The 24289-nt window shown below is 34.0% G+C and overlaps 1 protein-coding gene across 2 annotated transcripts; it reads left to right on the top strand.

The window, feature by feature from the left end:
• The first annotated feature begins 328 nt into the window (after positions 1 to 328).
• On the top strand, positions 329 to 23798 carry LOC128234036 (protein lifeguard 3-like). 2 transcript variants are annotated; one of them, XM_052947989.1, is made up of 13 exons: positions 329 to 449; positions 2451 to 2529; positions 4257 to 4274; positions 8217 to 8515; positions 9405 to 9469; positions 10501 to 10560; positions 11401 to 11451; positions 12257 to 12296; positions 13255 to 13292; positions 13766 to 13853; positions 15080 to 15184; positions 15846 to 15893; positions 16057 to 23798. In XM_052947989.1, the coding sequence occupies exons 2-13, from the start codon at positions 2466 to 2468 to the stop codon at positions 16198 to 16200; spliced, it is 1020 nt and encodes a 339-aa protein (XP_052803949.1). In that variant the 5' UTR covers positions 329 to 449; positions 2451 to 2465; the 3' UTR covers positions 16201 to 23798. The 2 variants fall into 2 exon arrangements, with proteins under 2 accessions (XP_052803949.1, XP_052803950.1); XM_052947990.1 differs by lacking the exon at positions 4257 to 4274.
• The last annotated feature ends 491 nt before the right edge of the window (positions 23799 to 24289 follow it).

The following is a 24289-nucleotide window of genomic DNA, read 5'->3' as shown; positions in this document are numbered from 1 at the left end:
CAGCTGTTGCTGCTGCTGATACTGATAATTGTAACAATGATGATGATGATGATGATGATGATGATGATGATGATGATGATGATGATGATGATGACGACGACGACGACGACGACGACGACGACGACGACGACGACGACGACGACGACGACGACGATGATGTCATGATGATAATGGTGATGGTGGAGGTGTTGGTGGGATGATGATGATGATGATGATGATGATGATGATGATGATGATGATGATGATGATGATGATGATGATGATGATGATGATGATGATGATGATGATGATGGAGCTCAAAGATGGTAGCGATTTTTTAGTTCGTCAACTCTAACATGTTTATTTACTTCCGGATGTCAAATTGCGAAACGGAAAAATAAAATCCAGTTATTTTGTAATACTCGTCTTATTTCTACTTCGAGGACAAGTCAACGTTTGTATATTTTACGGTAAGTTTTTTTTTCATTAATATATACGAAATGCCAAAGGTCAAACTATTTGATCCATTTGAAATAAAGTTATTGTCAGGCAAAAACTGCGAAAATATGTTTCCCCCGCCCTAATTTCCCGAAAATTAAATCAACGGATTCCCAGTGATTACTTAAGGAGAAAATGTTTTTCTATGAAGAGTTACATTATTTAAACGTATTTACTATTATGCAATTCATGATAAGTACTTTTGTTGGAAAAGAACAGTTCAGTACGTACTTAGCATCAGATCATTGACGAGCAAAAATTAGTTTAGTGTTTTCTCGAGATTACCGTGTGTTTCAATAGTTTAAGCCCGGAATTATAGTTATTCGGGTTTTCCCAGCCTAATCCTCCGGTACAAATAAAATTAAACAGTTGTTATATACACTTGTTACTTCGGAGACAATAGAGTCATTGGACTGTTACATGAATTTCAATAGCTCGATATTCACCTTTTATTTGTACCGGCATGGGAAAACCCAGTTAAGTTAATTCCGGGCTATATATATTGGGTAATGTTTGTCTTTATAGAAATACTTTTAAGTTCATATGATTTAAGTTAAGTTGTTCAAGATATATTTGTATATGTCTGTGTTTCGGTGATTTAATTTAACAGTAAAATGTTAAGTATTGTGGAGTAATAGTTGAAGAATATATTTTACATTGGTACAGCTCAGTTGACTTGTGGCGTTTAGGGAACAAAATGAGTATCCAAATGTTAAAAAAGTTCCCTAAACACGCATTATTGTGGCTTCTTCTTAAGCCTGAATCACACCTAGATTAATCGACCTTCTGAAGCCTGAATCACACCTAGATTAATCGACCTTCTTAAGCCTGAATCACACCTAGATTAATCGACCCCCTACCATATCAGCCAACTACTAAATAGGCCCCTGAGATATTTCGGCCCCTAAGATATGTTGACTCCAGACTTTTTGGTATAGAAATAGTGGCAACAGTCTTTTCAGACTTTTGTCTCCATGGCTACTGTGCCTGCCCTTACACTTCTTTGCATGATTTGCACACTGTAGAAAAGTGATATCCAACCTTTTTTAACATAGATTAATGTTATATCACGGACCTATAAACCATGGATTGGCAACTGCCCCATATCGATGAAATGATAAGAAATAATAATTTACCCACAATCCTTAGCGCGCGCTCGGCAAATATCGGAAAATTCCGCAGAATCTCCGATCGGTGATTAACGGGGATCTTCGGTTATTTCCGCCTACTCTGCTAATAATTCCTTGTTAGTTATAGATTTAATTATAATTATTAACTGTGATTTTAATCAGATTCAATTGGACTATTATCAACTCAAATGAAAGTACCGCGCATTTGAGTCAATTTTAATTAATGTTTTCCTACATGTATACATTCGGCCGATGTCGGACGTCTGGAAAATGACCACACAGTAAGATCTCGGAATGAAATCCCGCTGCACGCGTGAGTTTGAGATTATCCCATTAACACAGATGAGAGTTGCCAATCCATGGTTTATAGGTCCATGGTTATATATATCAGTTTTCAAAAGGTCAGCCATAAGGCAACAATCAGTCGGCATTCAGTTGCTTGCCCAAAAAAGGTTGGCGACTGCCTGCAACCACTCAGTGACTGGCTTGATCACAGACCTTATGAAGACCAAAGAACTATAAAAGACGTCCAGCAACCTTTTAAAGACTTTGCTGTAGACCAACATTAGTCAAAACAACTATAATCTTATTTTTTCCTTTAACACCCTTTCTGTCATCTGCAGCACTATGACCTTCCTAATAAAAAGCATCCTGTCCTGAAACAGGGGTGAAACCATAGCGCACAAACCTGACTATATACTATTAATACACCGAGGTAATTTTTACATCCTCTGCAAGATTGCTACGAAAACAGTTTTCATATTTAATAACTGGTTTTTGGAAGAAATAAGTTATTTTTCCGCTTAGCATCTTTTTCTTTCAAACATATTTTTGTTTTTATAGGGACACAATTTAGCCATGACATCAAATCAGATGCCCCCACCTCCAAGTTACGATGAAAGTGCACAGTACCCAAATCAAGGTAGGATACAGGATTTTAACCAATTTTGACCATGCCGGACCAATTTCTGTAACAGAAAATGGTGAAAAAATTGGTTTGAATTTGTTTCTTTTTTAAAATTATGTATCACAAATATGAACAATGGTTCGTGAATGAAAAAGGCATGGCTTGTTATGGTGTTAATACAATTGCCATAGTGATATAACTGTTATAACACACTCTTTATATACCAGAAAAATGTAAATGTTGTTTACTTGTAAGCTTTTTGCTTGTTTTAGACTGTCATTATGCATGACTGTTTGAATGTTTTCATTTATCATTATTTTTTACATGTAAATGGATGCAGATCATTCTCATATATACCTGCAGAATAAAGAGACTGTGAATGCAAGAATGTACTAGTTCATTAACAGCCCCAGATATATCCAGTTTTTACGTATTAAATTTAATTCTGAAAAGTGTCACATGCTTTCAGGAAGTACCTCTGTGTATCACTGTTGCATTTAGTTTTCATATACTTGAGATTAACGTCATATGGTCATTGAACAACTTGACTATACTTTTGAGTATTGATATACTGATAATTTGTATATAGTTGACGTTAATTTAAAGTGTCTTAAGAGTCATATTTTCATTATTTTGCTACATATTTGAGTAATCTTAACGTTCAAAAGTTTTAAAAATACACACAAAGTTGTTGAGAAAAATTATCTTTGTGGCGCTATTTGTGATATTTATACAGATTTAAGATTATTGAAGATAAAACTAAAGTTCTTGAAACGTCCCCCAGAACGATTTTAATTAGATCCTTTATTGAAACGTCCCCCAGAACGATTTTAATTAGATCCTTTATTGAAACGTCCCCCAGAACGATTTTAATTAGATCCTTTATTGAAACGTCCCCCAGAACAATTTTAATTAGATCCTTTATTGAAACGTCCCCCAGAACGATTTTAATTAGATCCTTTATTGAAACGTCCCCCAGAACGATTTTAATTAGATCCTTTATTGAAACCGCCCCCAGAACGATTTTAATTAGATCCTTTATTGAAACCGCCCCCAGAACGATTTTAATTAGATCCTTTATTGAAACGGCCTCCAGAACAACTTTAATTAGATCCTTTATTGAAACGTCCCCCAGAACGATTTTAATTAGATCTTTTATTGAAACGTCCCCCAGAACGATTTTAATTAGATCCTTTATTGAAACGGCCCCCAGAACAATTTTAATTAGATCCTTTATTGAAACGGCCCCCAGAACGATTTTAATTAGATCCTTTATTGAAACGTCCCCCAGAACAATTTTAATTAGATCCTTTATTGAAACGGCCCCCAGAATGATTTTAATTAGATCCTTTATTGAAACGTCCCCCAGAACGATTTTAATTAGATCCTTTATTGAAAGTCCCCCAGAACGATTTTAATTAGATCCTTTATTGAAACGGCCTCCAGAACAATTTTAATTAGATCCTTTATTGAAACCGCCCCCAGAACGATTTTAATTAGATCCTTTATTGAAACGGCCCCCAGAACGATTTTAATTAGATCCTTTATTGAAATGGCCCCAGATCATTTTTTAGCTTCTTGGATAGTCATATTCTATACAAAATTCATTACGAAATTATTTGGTGAGGAAGAAGAGAAAAACACATATCGACCTGCCCATCCCTCAAAATGTGGGTAAGATGGAGACATTTTAACTCTTGGCCTGGTGAAATTATAAACCTGAGATTCCCATCATGTTACAGGCACAGAGTATCAAAAAGGTAATTAGACATTGTGAAATCATTTAATTCCCATGTTTATAAATGACATTAAATTTAAAACTCATATTGGAAAGAGTTCTCAACCGAAATTTGCATATGTTTTTTGCAAATGCACTCTTTTTTATATATATATATACATGTGTATTCACCTATAAAAAAACAATTACAAAAGGAGCATTGGTAAAATGTCAAGTTTAGAAAAAGAAAAAATGCAATGGTGTGAATAAAGTTTCATTAATAGACTGTGTCATTAGATAATAGCAATCCTTCTAGTTTTAATATCTTTAAGGGGCACATTATAGGTTCATGCAAAAAAAATTCTTTCATTTGAATGTATTCTTATTTTGTACTCATTTGTCTTTAATGATCATGACAAAATAAAGCGTATGATTTGTGAACAGACAAACAAATATTTGTGATATTTTGGCGCTTTCTAACTGGGGAATATTTGGCCAGGTTGAGGTAGCCCTTAAAAAAAAACTTTTTTGAAGCCTACCGGGTAATATTATTTTATTTCAGTGTTTTTTTTTCACTTTTAAATTAATGGTGCTGGGACCTTTAACAGGGGAAAAATAGCTTCATTTTGGCAAAAAGGGAAATAATGCTAATATGATTTATATAATGTTCATATTGTTTTCAAACGTTTTATTCAACAAACCTACGGTAATATTAATGAATGGCATTATATTGCTGCAAATGCCTTAGAGTAAGAGGTTTTTTGTTTAAAAAAAAGATTTTATTTTCTGGGGGAGGGAAAAATGTTAGTTAGTAGGTGACCCAACATGGGATATTCAGGGCAACGGAAACCATATCAGGTCACCTACTAACCCTGAAACGTATATATCACGTCTACAACCTGTTAAAATGTTTATATGTTTCATTTATTCATCAGGATATTCATCAGAATTGGAAAATAGACTCCATTTTGGTACGATATAAAATTGGTGACCCAATATGGAAAAATATGGGGTCACCAGTGACCAGTCCTGGACCAATGGCGTTGTGCCATTTATGTTTGAGGCGTGATATACACTTTTTCAGGAGAGATATGGGGCTGCGTTCGGCCCCTAAAACAGCTGAAAAGACACTTTAGCCGGTACCGGTATTTGTACAGAAATCATAAGCTTTTTGTTTTGAATGTAACATTCGAATGAGTTACACATTCTGTCTATCAACATGAAAAATATATATTGTGCCCTTTAAAAAACTGTCATACATGTAGTTTCACTATATCATATTATATCTATTCTTTAATGAATTTAATATGATTTCACAATGTTTGTGTTTTCATGTTTTCTGTTTTCTCATCAATTCAATTTCTGTTTCACTTGCATGCAGCTGACTTATTCTGCTTTATAATCACAAACATGTGTATGAAGCTTCTAATTTCCTATTTAAATTGCAGCTTTAATTGTGATACACTTCTTTCTGGAACTTTGTTAACCACTGTATGTATTTTTCCTACTGTTAGTTTTGTTTTGAAAGATTTCCTTGTAGATGTGAGAGTATATATTTCGGAAACCTTTCTTGTAAGACTTTAAGCTTGTCTGTTTTTCAAAGGAAAAAGTTGAGGTATTGTCATAGCCTTGTTGTAATTGTCAGTGTTGTTTTCGGCATTGTAGTGAGCGTGAAAAAACTAACCTTGGCCATGACCAAAAAGCAGTAAGATAATCAGATGAAACTGACTGGAAAGAAACGGACGAGCGCTGGCATTTTCTCAGTGGCACTTTTGTATTACATGTACTACAACTAGAAAATTTCATATTCAGAAAACAAATTGACTTGTTACAGGTAGTAACAGAGTCAGACAAGATATTTTTTCATGGTAGCCCAGTTCATGGTAATCGACTGGGTATCCTGATTGTAGGGCTGGCAGCCCGAAAATAACTTGTGGTTGTAGATCATGATATTTAAATGTCTTTATGCTTTTAGTTTCCAATACATTACTCTGCTATAACATTTCACAATTTTCAGATTTAATAAAGATGTGTTAGATCATGTATTATTATTATACATATGTTTTTTGTGCTGATTTCTGTTCATCTGTCTGCACGTCTGTCTCACCTTTATGTTCATCCGTTTCTCCTAAAGTCCTTGAAGAATTTTCACAAAACTCAAGTGAAATGTTCACCACATCAAGATAAAGTGAAGAACCGACATTCCTCATGTTCATGAGACTGGGTCAAATGTTCACCACATCAAGAGAACTCAAATTACAGGTCAAGTTTAAGTTCAGAGTTCAAGGTCAAAGGTTTAAGCAATAGATTTGTGTCTGCTCTGTGTCTCTTAAACCGGGATTTTTCATGTTTTTATGTAAAGGATGAAAATTGGCTATGGTGCTTCAAAATTGAAAAAAAAAATCCCAACTCAAAGACACATGTTTGCCAAAAATTAATTTAAAAAAGTTTTTTCTTAGTGTTTTTTTAGATTATTTTTTATTGCTATAAAATTTTTGTTTGTTTCTAGTTGAATGCCAATCTTTTATTTACTTTAATAAATGAGCTTGAAGCATTTACGTGATACACCCACTATGATACACTAATAAATTTTCCAAATTTTAAGGGTAAAGGCGTTATAATTTCCCTAAATGTCTTCCCAATTTTTGCTGTATAGGCCCTGCTTGCTATAAACAGTTTAAAGGACACCATGTGTATTTAACTGTTTTGTCAGAAGCCTAGACAGAAGCTTTTTTGTGTATTTCCCCAGCTTCAGGTCTCTGAAATATGTGGTTGTCAGGATATTCATTAATAGTTTGAAACTATAAGTATGAACTTCCTTGCCATCAATTTTTGAAGTCTTTCTGAAATGTGGAAGTTTAAGTCTTAATACTAAGAATTTTGTTCAGTATTGTCAAACTTATTAAAAATTCAATAATTTATAGCTATAATTTGCAAACTCTACAAAGTTGTATTCAAATAATTGATTTTTCTTTTTTGGTGCCATAAAAGTAACCTTGACATCAGGTTTTGATAAACTTCCAAGCTTTCGCCGTTAATTTTTTTTCAGAATAAAGCGACTAGTTGTACTTCCAAGGACTCAATTTTGAACTTAAAGCCCATTTTTAGGGCGTAATATACATCCATACTTTTTGGAAGCCCTTGGGCTAATATAAAAAAGATATGGTAGACCGACGGAAACCTTTGGCAGCCTGCGGGCTGCAGGCACCTGATTTGTCGGACATTGTGCAATTTTTTTAAAGGCCTTTTAACTTAATCATTTGTGTAAACACATTCAACATTAGTAATAAATTATGTATGGCATAACTTCCTGTAGGCTTTGATCAATAAAGTAGGACTATATTTCCTCAACAAAATATTACACCAATCTGTATGAATGTTTGCACTTGTTTATAAAGACACTGTGATACCTTTTTTAAGCAAATAATATGTTTTTATTACAAAAAATGATGCAAATTATGCCAATAAGTTAAAATTGGTCTTTCTTAAGAATTTGAAACTGGAAGTTTGAACTTTCTTGACAGCAATATTGGAATTTTTCCTCTGAAGCTTGGAAGTTTGTGCCTCTCAAACTTATTGAATTTTCCACCATTGTCCAACTAAATACTTTAAATATTAAATAATGTGTAACTATAACTTGTGAACTTCTGTATTTTAAGAACACATTTTATTTCAAGACTTATTAAAAATGTGGCCACAAAGTAACATTGACACCAGATTTTGATGACACCAGGTTTTGATATTCTGAACTTCCAAGCCTTCACTTTTGGAAGTTTTCTCCAAAAAAGTGGAAGTTTTGTACTTCCAAGTACTCAATTTTGGAAGTTTTGGCAAACATCCTTTATTGGAAACCCTGGAATACAGATAAATAGTTTGAACTACGATAAATATTCTTTGCTGAAATTGAGCCCAAAGTGCTGAATGTCTTTACTCTTACCACATTGATATCTTAATATTCTAAAACAACTTTTACTCTGCATTCTAGGGTACAACACTGTTGGTCAGCAGCCCCCACTGGTTGGGTATGCTCCACCCCCTCAAGGCCCACCCCAGGGGTATGGATTTGGGGAGCCTCAGGGCCCACCCCAGGGGTATGCCCTACACCCTCAAGGCCCACCCCAGGGGTATGGATATGAGGAGCCTCAGGGTCAACCCCAGGGATACGGACAAGCGGGCCATGGGGAGCCTGAGCTGGCAGCCCCTAAAGCGGATGATCGTGGCATGAATATGTTTCAGGATGATACATTCTCAAACAAGACTGTGAGGAGAGGATTCATCAAGAAGGTAATTCAATTTCACATTTTCAGCTCACTTTTTTTGTAATAAAGTATTGGGATAGCCTTGGGATCATCCTCTTTGGGGTAGTCTTCAGATGAAAACTTTATCCTTGGGCTTATTAAAGTAAAAAAATGTTCAAGATTTTCAAACCAAACTTGGTACATTTGTTGCCATACATAATACACTCATGTTCAGCAAGGACCACAACTCCAGCTTTAATAATTGTCAACTTATGTTTCCTGTTCTCCTAAATAGAAACAGATAGGCATTGGCTTTTGTGCTGCGGTGCTCATTGAAAATCTAAACAAGTAATGTAATCTTAATCTTAATCTTAAAACTAGGACATATTAGGTATTTAGCTGTATTCAGTATAAATAATCAATATGAATGCAGTTAAGCAAGTTGCAGATTACAATACCTGAACAGCTGATATGATTGTTCAGGAAAATGGTAGATTACATGAATTGTTTGAATGTTTGATTTTAAGCAAGTGTGTTTTCATTTGTTATCTTCAAGTCTGTAGAAGATAGAGTAAAATGTATACTTTGTCCAAACTGTTTTAATAAGAGTATAACATGGCCTCAAAAATTCTGGTTCGAGCTACCCAGCCCTAGCTACGGAATAGGCACCAACCCTACCTTTTTTATAGTCTGTTGGTAAACAATTTAAAAATAATGGAATAATAATAATTAAGTTTGTGTTTTAATGTGTAGTTTAGAAACCTTTATACAAAAGATTACTTTAACACGATTCCCCAATGATGACAATAAGGTTCTGACATAAAACCCAATAAAGAAATAAAATAAAAAAAGGATACCGACCTGTTTTTGAAAAAGATGTAAATCCTAACAAGACCTTTGTTTGTTTTGCATAATTTCTCATAATTATATTTTAGGTGTATCTGATTCTGACTGTACAACTGTTGGTGACATTTGGTGTGACCACCTGGTTCTCACTATGGTAAGAATTGTTATTATTGATTTTTAAAAAAATAATATCTCCCTCATGTTAACTACAGATTATAGGAAAATATCATAGGATTTTCAGACGCTACCATTTATGTAATACTATGTGGTAAACAAGCAACTGGGTGGAACTTGGGGGGAATTTCAGCGAGGGAAACAGTTTTACCCTCGGAGGAAACCCACAAACAACACTTTATTCCCTCGAGTGAGTGAGGAAAGTGGGCTATTGCTTGTACTGTACTTCCCATGATACATACCATTTCCAAAAATCAAGTCATGTAAGCATTTCCATATGGTGATACATGTAAGCATTTCCTTATGGTGATTATGTAAGCATTATGATTTTCCTACAGTGATAATGTAAGCATTTCCCTATGGTGATAATGTAAGCATTTCCCTATGGTGATAATGTAAGATACATGTAAGCATTTCCCTATGGTGATACATGTAAGCATTTCCCTACGGTGATATATGTAAGCATTTCCATACGGTGATACATGTAAGCATTTCCATACAGTGATAATGTAAGCAGTTCCCTGTGGTGATACATGTAAACATTTCCCTACGGTGATAATATAAGCATTTCTCTATGGTGATAATGTAAGATCCATGTAAGCATTTCCCTATGTCGATACATGTAAGCATTTCCCTACGGTGATACATGTAAGTATTTCCATATGGTGATAATGTAAGCATTTCCCTAAAGTGATAATGTAAGCATTTCCTGATGATGATAATGTAAGCATTTCCCTATAGTGATAATGTAAACATTTCCCTACGGTGATAATGTAAGCATTTCCATACGGTGATACATGCAAGCATTTCTCTACGGAGATAATGTAAGCATTTCCCCATAGGTGATAATGTAAGCATTTTCCTAAGTTGATAATGTTATCATTTCCCTACAGTGATAATGTAAGCATTTCCCTATGGTGATGTTACTCAATTGCATATTTCTTCCTTGTATTTCTGGGGTAGAAGGCCTGTAAAAATAAATGCAATTAACGGAATTGAATTGTATTTCAGGAAGGATATTCATTCCTTTCTTCACAGCTCTGGTGGGGTCGCAGCCTACTATGTGTCATAGTAAGTCTGTTATTTGGTATTGTGTGACCTCTATTTGACTATGATCACAAGCTGCAGGTATGCTGGGCCTGCTCTTAGTAATAAATTGAAACTATCTTAGTGTAATATTTTCATTACTTTGGTAAAATTATACTTAAGCTTTAGCTTAAAACTTAAAAACTACTTTTTCATTTTATTTTTTTTACATTAAAATGGATTTAAGATTATTGAAGTTATAAGGTTGATTCTTTAACGCAATGGGCACCTGAGTTTAAATAGACTGGGTTGAAAAGAACGAAGTAAAATATGTTAAAGTGTTGTTCCTATTCTATGACCTTCAATAGCTGCACTCTCACAGATTGACTGTTTTGACAACTTCTTTTGTTTTGTCTTGGAATGATCAATTTTTTGGAGGAATGTCTGGAAACCATTGATATATAATGACAAACTAAAGATTAGATCACAGTTTTTCATATTTATGGTCGAAAATATATGTTATGGCTTATAGCGTTACTATGTTTTTTTTCAACAATTGAGATCTGTTCTATTGTGAGTTATTTTATATGACTGAATTGAAGGCGTTGATGCCAAAATCAGCTGATTCAGAGTCAAAAAATAAAAAAAATATTATTCTGTGAGAGTGCAGCTTTAAAGAGATCAGTCATCATTTCAACGAATTCATATCTTGGCAAGTAAAATGAGTTTTCATCAAAACAAATTTGTTTAAATAATATATAGATCATAATGTCGAAAAATAGCTCAATGAGGTAAGGTTTCTTGTTATCGTATACCCAGCTTCAAATATAGATTCTTGTATCTTGTAATAAATAGCTGAAAACAAGACGGGTTCTTACCTTTCAGTGCGACTTTCCTGGTGACATACTTTGTTCTGGTCTGCTGTCCAGGAGTGAGGTAAACAATCAGTTACACCTTCGAAGTCATAAAAATTAAGTTGTTTTCTAAACAAGCCCAAATACTATTTTGTTAATAGTATTGTTTTATAACTAGTGTAATCCACAAACCTAAATACATACACATTTAAAGCTGCACTCTCACAGATTGACAGTTTTGACAACTTCTTAATTTTTTTGTCTTGGATTGAGCCAACTTTTATGCAAATGTCTGAAAACCCATAATTTTAGACAGCTTACAAATGATCAGGACACAGTTTTTTTTTCATATTTATGTTAAGAAATGTTTTTGGCGAAAATAAAAAAAATCAGCGGTTTACCAGACATTTGAGATCTGTTCTATTGTGATTTATCTTATATGGCTGGAATGTAGGCATTGATGCAACAATCAGCTGATTCTCAGAATCAAATTTCAAAAAAATACCAAAACTGTCAATCTGTGAGAGTGCAGCGTTACCGAACATTTAGGCTGGCCGTCTTGTTCTAATTTCAATCATTGTCCTCTTTCATTTTGCTCTTATCTGTTAAAGAGACTAAAAAAAGAGGGATTGCATTATATTCCAGATATTATAGGTCTATTTCTTTTAAAATGTCATGACAAAAGTTCTTAGTCTTTTAACAGTTTTAAGTTTTATAGTAAAACATTTCATGTGGAGATGCCATTAAATAGGTCGTCAAACATGGTCAAATGATTAACAAGCATGTATACGTACCACTGAATATGGAAATCTGTTTGCACAACAGCATGGTTTCTGAGCACACTGAAATGCTTAGTTAATACATATTTTGTTGTTTTCCTTTTGCAGGAGAAAGCATCCAGGAAACCTGATATGTCTGGGAATATTTGTAAGTGTGTTTTCTTGATATTTTGACACTTTCTAAAAAAATTACGCTTGCAAACAATAAATATCATAGTTGTCCTTATAGACAGTTGTGCCAAAATTGACGTGTTGAGTGCTTTATTGGGAGCCATTTTGTATATTTCTGGCAAACAAACAATGCATAAACTGCCTTCAAACTATAATTTGCTTCTTTTTCAAACACCACTCAAGGGTTACTTCCCTTTGATGTACAGAAATCACTGACATCTTGAAAATCATGTGAAAACACACGAGTACAAAAAAATCTCTTAATTGAAATATGATTTTTTTTTTTTTATTTGAAACAACATTTTTGAAATATTGGGAATTACATACTCATAATATGTGTTACAAATAATCCAAAAAGCTTATTATAATATGAAGCTGAAGTTTTGGCACTTGGTGTAAGAGATCTACTCTGCTCGTCATGGGAGATCCCTCTATAGGGAAATGTTTTACCAGCTGCAAAAATATATCAGCCACTATTTTATCTCCTGCACACTTAATAATCATCTTCTAAAGAAAAACTTTATTGTGATAGGTTACACAAAACTAATATCATAAACAAAATATTTGTAATTAAAAAAATAAAGGCTCTGGAGATTTAATACGAAATACATCCTATGCATTTATTCATACATTTCCAGTTAGCCTTTATTGAGTTCTTACATACTACACTTTTGGAATTATCTATTTCCTTCAGTATATTTTTCAATCAAAATTTGTACATAATACTAAAAAAGTGACAATAAAATTATTTGGCACCTAATTTCTGCAGCTACCCGCTAGTTTTAAAGGGTATGGATGTAATGAAAGATCAACTCAAGAAAAATACTATAATAAATTAACTTAGTTATAAATTGCTTCAACTACTACTCCCAATAAAAAAAATATGTAATAAGCGATCTTGTTAAAAAGCTGCTGATTTTTCCACTTGTTTTTAGACGCTGGCCTTCACATACATGGTGGCGATGATTGCATCGTAAGTACGATCTGCTGTTCAAAAGCCTGTTTTTATGTTATCAAATATAAAACTGAAAATTTTGAAATAAACATCAAGGTGATTAGTTTAGACATAAAATTAGTTTTTTTAAATATAATGATAATTTAAAAAAACAACATATTTTCTTTTTAAAAATCATATTGGGCCGGGAACAGGATTTTAACCTCTGTACCTTAGGGATGTACCCACGGACTACATCCAGTACACCACTGTTTATACCCCTGGTTAGACACCAGTAAAGGTGGCATTTTTGAGATGCCAAGAACAAAGGTCCAAATTGGGGGTTGAACCCATAACCTCTTGGACAAGAGGTTGACATGAATACTGTTAGACCACTCATCGGTTGATTGGTCCCTTACAGTAGACAGGAAATGAAATGAGAATATAAAAACTAAATGTAAACAACCGTCAACCTTGAACTAAGTTTGACTGAAGTGTTTGATATTTTGCAGTTTCTACGACACAAAGATCGTGATGGTGGCTGCTGGCATCACCACTCTCGTGTGTCTGGCTATCTCCATCTTTGCCATCCAGACAAAGGTTGGTTCTTTTTCTTAATCTTTCAGAACAATTCTATATCATGTGCAGGTTTTTAGCTCACCTGAGCATGTTGAGTTGAGCTATTGTGATCGCCCAATGTCCGTTGTCTGGCATCTAGCTTCAACATTTTAAATTTTTTAAACATCCTCTTTGAAATCCCATGCCCATGACCCAGAATATTTGGTATGCAGCCTCAGGTAGTGGTCCTTGACAGAGATTGTTCAAATTATGTCCCTCGGTGAAAAATGGCCCCACCCGAGGGGTCAAAATTTTCTGTAAACTTTTAAATATTCTCTCTCTATATAAGATACAGCAAAATCATTAATACCTGCTTAAACTTCAATAAATTCTGAGCAACTTAAATACTGGATGTTTATGATGAATAGTAAAATGTAGAATTTCTTTTTATACATACTATAAAAAAGATGCAAGGAGAGCAAATCTTGCTACATTGTATTGGTCATTATTGTCTATCTTCAGTTGTATGTATTATACAAGAAACTGCAACTACAGAAATAAACTTGACCTTTCAGCTCAAATAGGGTCAGATAAAATGTGCCCTTTTACACCCACAGCACTGTGTTCCTCTTCTGCAGCACCCTTTCCTGGCTAAAACCCTATTCACAACAAAAATAATTAATGCTGTGCTAGCAGATGTTATATTTCTCACAATCTCATTTTTTGTCTGAAAATGAACTTTATCTTGATTGAAGTTAGAGTTAAGTACATTTCTTTTACTGACACAGTTATATCCATGAAATATTGCCACATTCTGTCAGTCATATTAACAACATATTTGGAAGTTTTTTTATGATTTAAATTTTCATGTTAATTTGTTTTCACCTTTCTTGATCAATGCTTAAAAAATTGAGAAAAAATGGTTCATTTTTGTTATTTGTAGAATTTCTACAGTATGCTGTGGCCTTGGGAAGACCAAAAGTTGAAGTATTGTCACAGCCTTGGTGTCTGTGTCATTTGGTTACACATTGGTAATGTGCCATTAATTTAAAAACCATTTGAGATAGTCAATGGAAACTTGGTACAAGTGTTTCCAGAGACAATACGTACATGTATACTCATAGGAAGGTCCATAACTCTGGCTTCAGTAATCATTGAAGTATGCCCCTTGTTCCACTAAAATAAAACAGTGGTATTCTTGATTGGCATACTCTTACCAAGCGAAAATTTAAAAAAATTGGGTACTCAATATTCTGTTTCCATTTCAGATTGACTTCACGATGTGTTCCGGACTGCTGTTTGCCCTGGTGATGGTTCTCTTCTTATTCGGTATAGCCTGTATGATCACCTACCTTACTGTTGGATACAGCCTGGTTCGTTCAAAATTGTAGTTTCAAGTAAAAAAGTAGTTTATATTTATTCTATATGCTTGATTGTGACATAAGCTTATAGCTTCTGAAATCTCGCTTGAGACCTTTTCCTACTGGTGTCCACTTTGAGAAGCCATGAGAAAGTACCTGTTGTAGGGATCGAAACCACAACCCCTTGGTATCTCGTGAGGGGTGGACACCTACACCACTAGTCCACTCTCACTCCATAAGTAAAATCTTATTATTGCAGTTATAAATAAATTGTGATCTCTGTTTCTCCTTTTCAAAAGTTGGTTTTGTATTGTTGAACAAATAGGAATATTGAACATTAAAGACTGAGTGATAATCCGCTCCAATCATGTAACTTTTTGCTTTTATGTTTTTAAAAAACGAGACATTGTATTGTGATAGCCTTGTCATTATTCATATTTCAGCATTGGGGTGCATGGCCATAACTCAAAAGCTAATTAAGTTGTTCTAATGGAACTTGGAACACATGTTCCCATTAACAATACACAGGGATGTGTAGCGAAGGTACAATGATAATTATTGTTGCGGAAATTGAAATTGACTCTTTCTGACTGAAAAAATAACGGACAAATGTTGACATCTGCTTATAATGCTCCTCTTCAAGATTTATCAAAGTTGTTGTTTATCTTTACAGATCATGGATTGTGTGTATGGAGGACTGGCAGCTCTGGTCTTTTCCCTGGTAACTTACCATTTTTTTTTAACAAATATGCCGGTGAAGTCAGAAGTTTGTAATGATAATTTTTGGAAAAACATGGCTCCTACTTACCTTTAAAGAAGTGTATTTGTTCTGTGGTGAATGCAGTGAATATGCCATAATTAAACTTTTAACCCCCTTTTTCCAGTTTCTGATCTATGACACTCAGATGATTGTTGGCGGCAGAAAGCATGAGCTGAGCCCAGAGGAATACGTTTATGGAGCCCTTCAGCTCTACATTGATGTCGTCTACATTTTCCTCATCATTCTTTCCTTCTTTGGAAAGAAGTAGACAGTCAAGTCTGTCAATTAGATAGAAGCTTGAATTTGTCAAGAGTCAAGAGGAGCTTGATATATCTGGGTTGACAGAAGCTTACTAAGTTGAAGACATTTAATGTAGGCAGACTCTTGAATGTGAATGTTTTGACCCTACTTGACACAACTTTTTTGAGCTGTTACCTTTATCCACTTAACTATTTATTTATTTCCATTTAGTATATATTTGATTAAGTCAATATAAAGTGTCATAACACACTTTTTTTATCTCAGTTATGGAAAGAGTATTTAATGTTAGTTATGGAAATATTTTTTTTTTAAAGACCTAAAAAAGTATACTTCAGCTCATTCTTAAACAGCATTGTTGACTTATTATGTTTCTTGTTTGTGAAGTTTATTTTCTTACTTTGTAAAGAAATCACTGCTTACAATCTAGTGCATATTAATCGAGATCAATGCTTTTATATTTGTATCATTTTTAACCAGGTTTTCAACGAAAATCGGGTTATTAGAATGAGGTTGTCGTTGGACGGGCGGGCGGGCGTCAAACATTGGTTTCTGTTCAATAACTTTAGTTAGCATTGATAGATATTGATGAAACTTGGTGTGTAGGTAGCTTATGGGAAGAGCTAGCTTGGGTTTGCTTTTAAGGGGGGTGGGGCTAAGGTCAAGGTCACTGTTACTAAAAATAGAAAAATGGTTTCTGCCCAATAACTTTAGTTAGCATTCATAGATAATGACAAAACTTGGTGTGTAAGTTGCTTATGTGAAGAGCTAGCTTGGGATTGCTTTTGAGTGGGGAGGGGCTAAGGTCAAGGTCACTTTTACTTAAAATAGAAAAATGGTTTCTGCCCAATAACTTTAGTTAGCATTGACCGATACTGATGAAACTTGGTGTGTAAGTTGCTTATGTGAAGAGCTAGCTTGGGATTGCTTTTGAGTGGGGAGGGGCTAAGGTCAAGGTCACTATTACTTAAAATAGAAAAATGGTCATGGTCACTGTTACTAAAAATAGAAAAATGGTTTCTGCCCAATAACTTTAGTTAGCATTGACCTATATTGATGAAACTTGGTGTGTAGGTAGCTTATGTACAGAGCTAGCTTGGGATTGCTTTTGAGGAGGGTGGGGCTAAGGTCAAGGTCGCCTGTTACTAAAAATAGAAAAATGGTCTCTGCCCAATAACATAAGTTAACATTGATAGATATTGATGAAACTTAGTGTGTAGGTAGCTTATGTGAAGAGCTAGCTTGGGATTGCTTTTGAGTGGGGAGGGGCTAAGGTCAAGGGAACTATTACTAAAAATAGAAAAATGGTTTTGGCCCAATAACTTTAGTTAGGATTGACAGATATTGATGAAACTTGGTGTGTAGGCAGCATGTGAAGAGCTAGCTTGGGATTGCTTTTGAGGGGGGTGGGGCTAAGGTCAAGGTCACTGTTACTAAAAATTAAAAAATGGTGTCCGCCCAATAACTTTAGTTAGCATTGATAGATATTGATAAAACTTGGTGTGTAGGTAGCTTATGTACAGAGCTAGCTTGGGATTGCTTTTGAGGGGGATGGAGCTAAGGTCAAGGTCACTGTTACTAAAAATAGAAAAATGGTTTCTGCCCAATAACTTTAGTTAGGATTGATAGATATTGACCAAATTTTGTATGTAGGTACTAGAAGCTTATGTGAAGAGCAAGCTTGGAATTTCTTTTGAGGGGGTGGGGTCAAGGTCACTGTTACTAAAAATAGAAAAATGGTTTCTGCCCATTAACTTTAGTTAGCATCGATAGATATTGATGAAACTTAGAGCGATGGTAGCTTATGTGAAGAGCTAGCTTGGGAGGTGGGGTCAATGTCACTGTTCCTAAAAATAGAAAAATGGTTTTGGCCCAATAACTTTAGTTAGGATTGACAGATATTGATGAAACTTGGTGTGTAGGCAGCATGTGAAGAGCTAGCTTGGGATTGCTTTTGAGGGGGGTGGGGCTAAGGTCGAGGTCACTGTTACTAAAAATTAAAAAATGGTGTCCGCCCAATAACTTTAGTTAGCATTGATAGATATTGATAAAACTTGGTGTGTAGGTAGCTTATGTACAGAGCTAGCTTGGGATTGCTTTTGAGGGGGATGGAGCTAAGGTCAAGGTCACTGTTACTAAAAATAGGAAAATGGTTTCTGCCCAATAACTTTAGTTAGGATTGATAGATATTGACCAAATTTTGTATGTAGGTACTAGTAGCTTATGTGAAGAGCAAGCTTGGAATTTCTTTTGAGGGGGTGGGGTCAAGGTCACTGTTACTAAAAATAGAAAAATGGTTTCTGCCCATTAACTTTAGTTAGCATCGATAGATATTGATGAAACTTAGAGCGATGGTAGCTTATGTGAAGAGCTAGCTTGGGAGGTGGGGTCAATGTCACTGTTCCTAAAAATAGAAAAATGTTTTTCTGCCCAACAACTTAGTTAGAATTGATGGATAGTGATGAATTTTAGTGTGAATATAGCCTATATGAAGCTGCAGAATGAACTTGCTCATACAACAAATTAATTGGCTATAATTTCTGATTGGCCATAACAAAAACCTGGTTTCATCGCATTGCGGTGCTTCTAGTTATCTTTATAAGTATATTTCATTCAGTCATCAATTTGAGTATTTCTATTTTAATTATATTTATTCTATGTATATATATATATATATATATATATACAGCTCAGAATGAAAACCAACATAAAACACAGATTGTATAGTAAGCATTCGATACACATGGGTCAATTAATATGTCATTTGAAAACAACAGGTGAACAAACATTATGACCCTGTCAAGATTATTATTTTTCAATGATCTTGATTTTAAATATTGTTGTTGTAATTCATACCTAATTGTTGTTCAATTTTCTTGTCCATGTTGTAGTGCAAATCTCTGTTATCTCCAATTACCAGGTCTTACAGAATGTAAAAATCCCACCAATTAAGACAGATTCCTCCATCAATTTATAAAAATCCACCCCACCACCACCATTTTTTGCATAGGTGAAAAAGAAAAAAACGCCAATATGATATTCATCTTTTCTTGCTGGTTTATGAAAGATATAGAATGCCATTTCAATAAAGCGCAATCAAATATAAATGTTTGCAAGACTTTTAATTAAAATTGAAAATAATTCATCGTAAAAAACGCTATTTTTAGTTATTTGAAATTACTGCGCTCTATGACGTCAGTAAATAACGTCGCACGCGCTTTTTTGTGTAAATGTACGAAAGTTCGTTTTCTACGTCATTTTTTCAATAAATTCATAATTTTAGGTATGCAAGAAATAAATATCAATCATGTTTTTTTGGTCCGGATCGAAAAATCCAACCCTTGGGCACGCTGCGTGATCGGTAACTCGGCAAGCCTCGTGACCGGCTAACGCGCGTGCCCTCAGGTCGGATTTTTCTATCCGTACCGGAAACACATAATAGATACTTATACTCTTATACTCTTACACTGGACCACAACTGTTCAATTATATAGTCTCCATAAAAGCAGAAATCTTACTTCATCTGCGACAGAACTGTTTGCACTAATAAATTTTCAAACTATTCAGTTGAATGTTTATGAAGTGCATATGGTAAATATTTTTTTAATCGGCAATCAAGTAATTATTTCATGAACAGTCAGGTATTTATTTCATGAACAGTTTAGTATTTATTGAATGAACAGTCTAGTATCTATTTAATTAACAGTCAAGTATTTATTTAATGAACAGCATACATGCCATATCCCCCGGTGGGGGGGGGGAATCCCCTACAATTCCGACCTATCCCCTGGTCCCCCGCTATCGATATTGCCTGGAATTTAAGAAAAATAAAATATATACATATATATTTTTTTTTTGAGAAACTAGCTTAAAGTTGACAGTGGAAAGCAGCCATAATATTATGAGTGTGAAATTCCATGAAGGATCATGATGACTAAGTCCAAAAATTATTGTAATTAGAGTGTATTTCTGTAATATTTCCTATATCATAAATGTAGATATTGTGCTAAATTTTGTTGCGTAAAAATCCCCTTGTGTAATATCAAAATCCCCTGGAATTCAGACCAAAATCCCCTGGGAAGCCTCTCAGAAATATGGCATGTATGGAACAGCCAAGTATTTATTTCATCAACAATCAAGTATATAATTCATGAAAAGTCAAGAATTTATTTAATGAACAGTTAGATATTTATTTCATGAACTGTCAAGCATTTGTTTCTTTAATAATATTCATAGATTTTTGACAGTTACTCTACAATGTTTCAGATTCAGATTTTGTGGTTTTAAGGTTGTTTGTTGTTCGATGATGTTGGGTGATTGTTTTTATGCCCCCCGAAGGTGGGCATATTAAAATCGCACCCTCCGTCCGTCCGTCTGTCCGTCCGGCTCTGTAACTTTCCCTTGTATGGACAGATTTTGAAATAACTTGCCACATGTATTCCACATACCAAGACGACGTGTGGCGTGCAAGACACTTGTCCCTACCTCAAAGGTCAAGGTCACACTTAGTGTTTATTCACAATGGAGTGCTGCATATAAGGACATAGAGTATAGGTTGTCGTGTCCGGGCTGTAACTTTCCCTTGTATGGACAGATTTTAAAATAACTTGCCACATGTGTTCCACATACCAAGACGACGTGTCACGTGCAAGACCCGTGTCCCTGCCTCAAAGGTCAAGGTCACACTTAGTGTTTATTCACAATGGAATGCTGCATATAAGGACATAGAGTATAGGTTGTCGTATCCGGGCTGTAACTTTCCCTTGTATGGAAAGATTTTAAAACTTGCCACATGTGTTTCACATATGAAGACGACGTGTCGTGTGCAAGACCCATGTCCCTACCTCACGTAATTGACACGTAAAGGCAAGATCAACTTTTCATGTACTGACCTTGTTCATAGGTCAATGTCACATTCGGGGGCATTCGTCACATACTGTGACAGCTCTTGTTTTTCTTAAAATAAGAAATTAATTTTCATATTTTTACGAATTTCTGTTTTAAAGTGTTCCATTTTGCACTTTATTAAATGACATTTCACACCATCTTTGATGAATAAATATAGAATATAAGGTAACTATTAATTAATAATTTGTTAGGTATTTCTTGACCCAATATACTAGTGACCCGCATGTTTTTTAGCCTAAGTGGTGATCATAATTAAACAAATTAATCACAGTTTTAAGGGGTTAAGAAGTAAAGAAAACACACTACCTACCTACTTCTAAGATTGTTTTTCAGGGAAATGCCTAACAAAATTTTAACTGTGGCCTTGACAACCAAAGTTTTTTTACAATTGCAGAACATGCATTTGGAAACCACATTAAGCATCAAAAATGCTATTTCTGAAACATTTTGTGTTGACATTCATTTGGCCATGCTCTTGTACATATAATACTGTTTATTGAAATGGCTGACAATTAGAATTATTGTCTTCGGACAATGTGACATGTTTGTCAATTTATATTTGTAAATAGTATTAAATCATAGTTGTTATGAAGTTTTGTCTGAATTTTGTATTGTTCCTTCTAATATACTGTTACTTGTCGTTTCGTATTTTTACTCCAAACATTGAAGTACTTGTATTCGACATTGTTATGTAGTTTAGAATGTATTTCACATTCTTAAAACTCTGAATGATGAAAATTTATTCCATGATCAACGTCAGTTTCAAACATTATTGTTATTCATAAATCATTACCGTATATTTTACTGCTTACCGTAGTTGTGAGTTTGAGCCCCAAATGGGGAAATTTTCATGGCTTTTCAAAATGGAAACCAGTGCTATTTTCCATCAAGGTGACCGGTATGTAATGCTATTTTCTATAAGCATTATGATGATAAGTTAAGGTCTAGCTAAAAAAATTATTTTTATTTGTAACTGACTTAATACCTCAATTGAGTTCTTTAATCTTTTTATGCCTATTTTGTGTGTTGTAGATTAGCAGTGTTGTAACACTTGCATTCAGTATTGTTCATGAAATTTTGTCTTTAAAACATTAGATGGAAAACAAATACTGTTGAACATAACCATGGTGAAAATTTCAGTTTTGATAATTAACAATGTACTTAAATCATGCTACCAATCTATTGAAATGTAGTTATACATTTTATATTGATTCTTTTTATGACTTTATAATGACTTCATACTAAAACTACAATCATTCTTATATTGAACACAAAAGATTGAAAACATATTGATTCAAATGTCAGAATCAAAGCTCAGTTAATTGTATTTCATTAAAACTGGTGTTTCCACTAAGTTTTCACAGAAACTGTTGTAAAAAATTATATAACTCCACTACCATGATGTTAAAAATTGTTGAGATACTGCTTCTATTTAGCCGTAGTTTTCTAGTCATATTGCTATTTTTAGTATGGGTAAATGTTTGCTAATACACAGGCTTAACTTGAGCAATTACTTTGATTTGATAATTGAAAACTAACAAACATAACTTGATTTAGTGTTCGAAATTAGATCTTGTCTACTGCACAAGCCACTATATAAATCAACCTGGTCATATTCAATAACAGCTGACAGCTGATTTACCAAAATAAATGTTCATTTGATTTGAAAAAATACTTTAGCCCTACCAATGGACAAAATATTATTTTGAACACTAAGAATGGTTTATTGTTGAAAGATACATGTATTTTAAATTGACAAATATTATGAATTTTACTTATGTTTAAAACACCATTTCAATGTTGAACAAAATGGACAAGCTTAAGTATTTCATGTTAAAAGTTTTGTTTTTTTTAAATAATTATGTATAGTCCTTTTAGGAAAAAAAATCATGACTGAGCAGTTTAACTATTGTTGATTACTCTGATATTTATCAATATAATTTTATTTATATTTCTAAGTATTATTTTTTTATACGAGAATGTATATACATAGTACATTTCTATCTATAAGCACCATAATGACTTCATTTTGTTTTATTTATCGGTTTCTTGATTGTTTAAAGTAGTTTGAAATAAAGTAAAAGGTTAAGGTAGTTACCCCATGGCCCCCTTTCGTAAAAAATCTCCTTTATTTTCAACGTTGAATACTGGGTAATGAATGATTTTAAAGGTTTTGTACTAAAATGTAGTTTTTTAGTTTCTGTGTACCACATACCATCCACTTGCGTCTTGGTATAGAAAAATAGTGGTCGTTGGGACCACTTCAAAAAAGATCTTAGTCAGTTTTAGTCGTAAATAGAAATAAGCTTAGTGACATTGTCTCATTATTTCATATTGGTATATGGTGTCCTGAACTTGAGCCAGTAGTAAAGTTGAACACTAAGTTGAGGAAAGAAAAACATCAATGTGTTCCCATTTGTGACGTTTAAGATTATTTAAGTTACGACTAAAATTCTTATTGAAACAGCCTCCCAAATTCTGCGTTCAAAAATGGCGAGTCATTCTCAGTGTTACCTCAGTAATTTGGATTGCTTTCACCACTTTATACCACTTTTATTTAAACAAATTTGAATCCATGTGTTACAATTTCCTACACCGATATTTGTCAGGCATGAAATTGGAAATGTTTAACCTGAAATGTTCTTTGCAAATTGCATTTTCACAGAACCAACCTCTGTTTAATAAAATATTATCATTGAAGACTTTTTTCTGATTCATATCTTTCAACAGTATTGAACATCATATTTGTGATGTACCATTTAATGGTTAAATTTTGTTAGTATGTTCTAACAAAAAAATATAATAGTTTGATGCAACTCCATCACATGACCATTTATTTATGTAAGAACATACGGAAAAAAAATCTTTTGATCTTCATGAAATTTTGTAAACTTCCAATTAACTGGGCCAGCCACTCTTTTTATGTAACAGTTCAAATGATTAAAATCAATAACGGCTGACTGCTGATCAACTGACATAAATGCATTTGAAAACTTGAGAAATACTGTCTTCTCATTGGACAAAATATTATGTTGACCTCTAAATAATAGTTACTATTTACTTTTGAACCATTAAGCCAGCAAACCATGCTGCTCTTCTAAACCATGAAGTCTGTAGTCCGTGCACAGCACAATGACTCAATTACTCAGCTGATCAAAAATAAATTACTATTTTAGTATTGCGCACGAAGT

The sequence above is a fragment of the Mya arenaria genome, chromosome 5, assembly GCF_026914265.1.
Source record: "Mya arenaria isolate MELC-2E11 chromosome 5, ASM2691426v1".
Taxonomy (NCBI): domain Eukaryota; kingdom Metazoa; phylum Mollusca; class Bivalvia; order Myida; family Myidae; genus Mya; species Mya arenaria.
Note: the sequence above shows the minus strand (reverse complement) of the source record. Positions and strands in the feature narration are given on the sequence as shown.

Excerpts from the sequence above, each read along its gene's own strand:
- LOC128234036 (XM_052947989.1), top strand. The coding sequence starts at position 2,466 with ATGACATCAAATCAGATGCCCCCACCTCCAAGTTACGATGAAAGTGCA. Across the intron at positions 10,561-11,400 it reads GCAGCCTACTATGTGTCATA|TGCGACTTTCCTGGTGACAT; the intron begins GTAAGTCTGTTA and ends CTTACCTTTCAG. Across the intron at positions 15,185-15,845 it reads TTACTGTTGGATACAGCCTG|ATCATGGATTGTGTGTATGG; the intron begins GTTCGTTCAAAA and ends TTATCTTTACAG.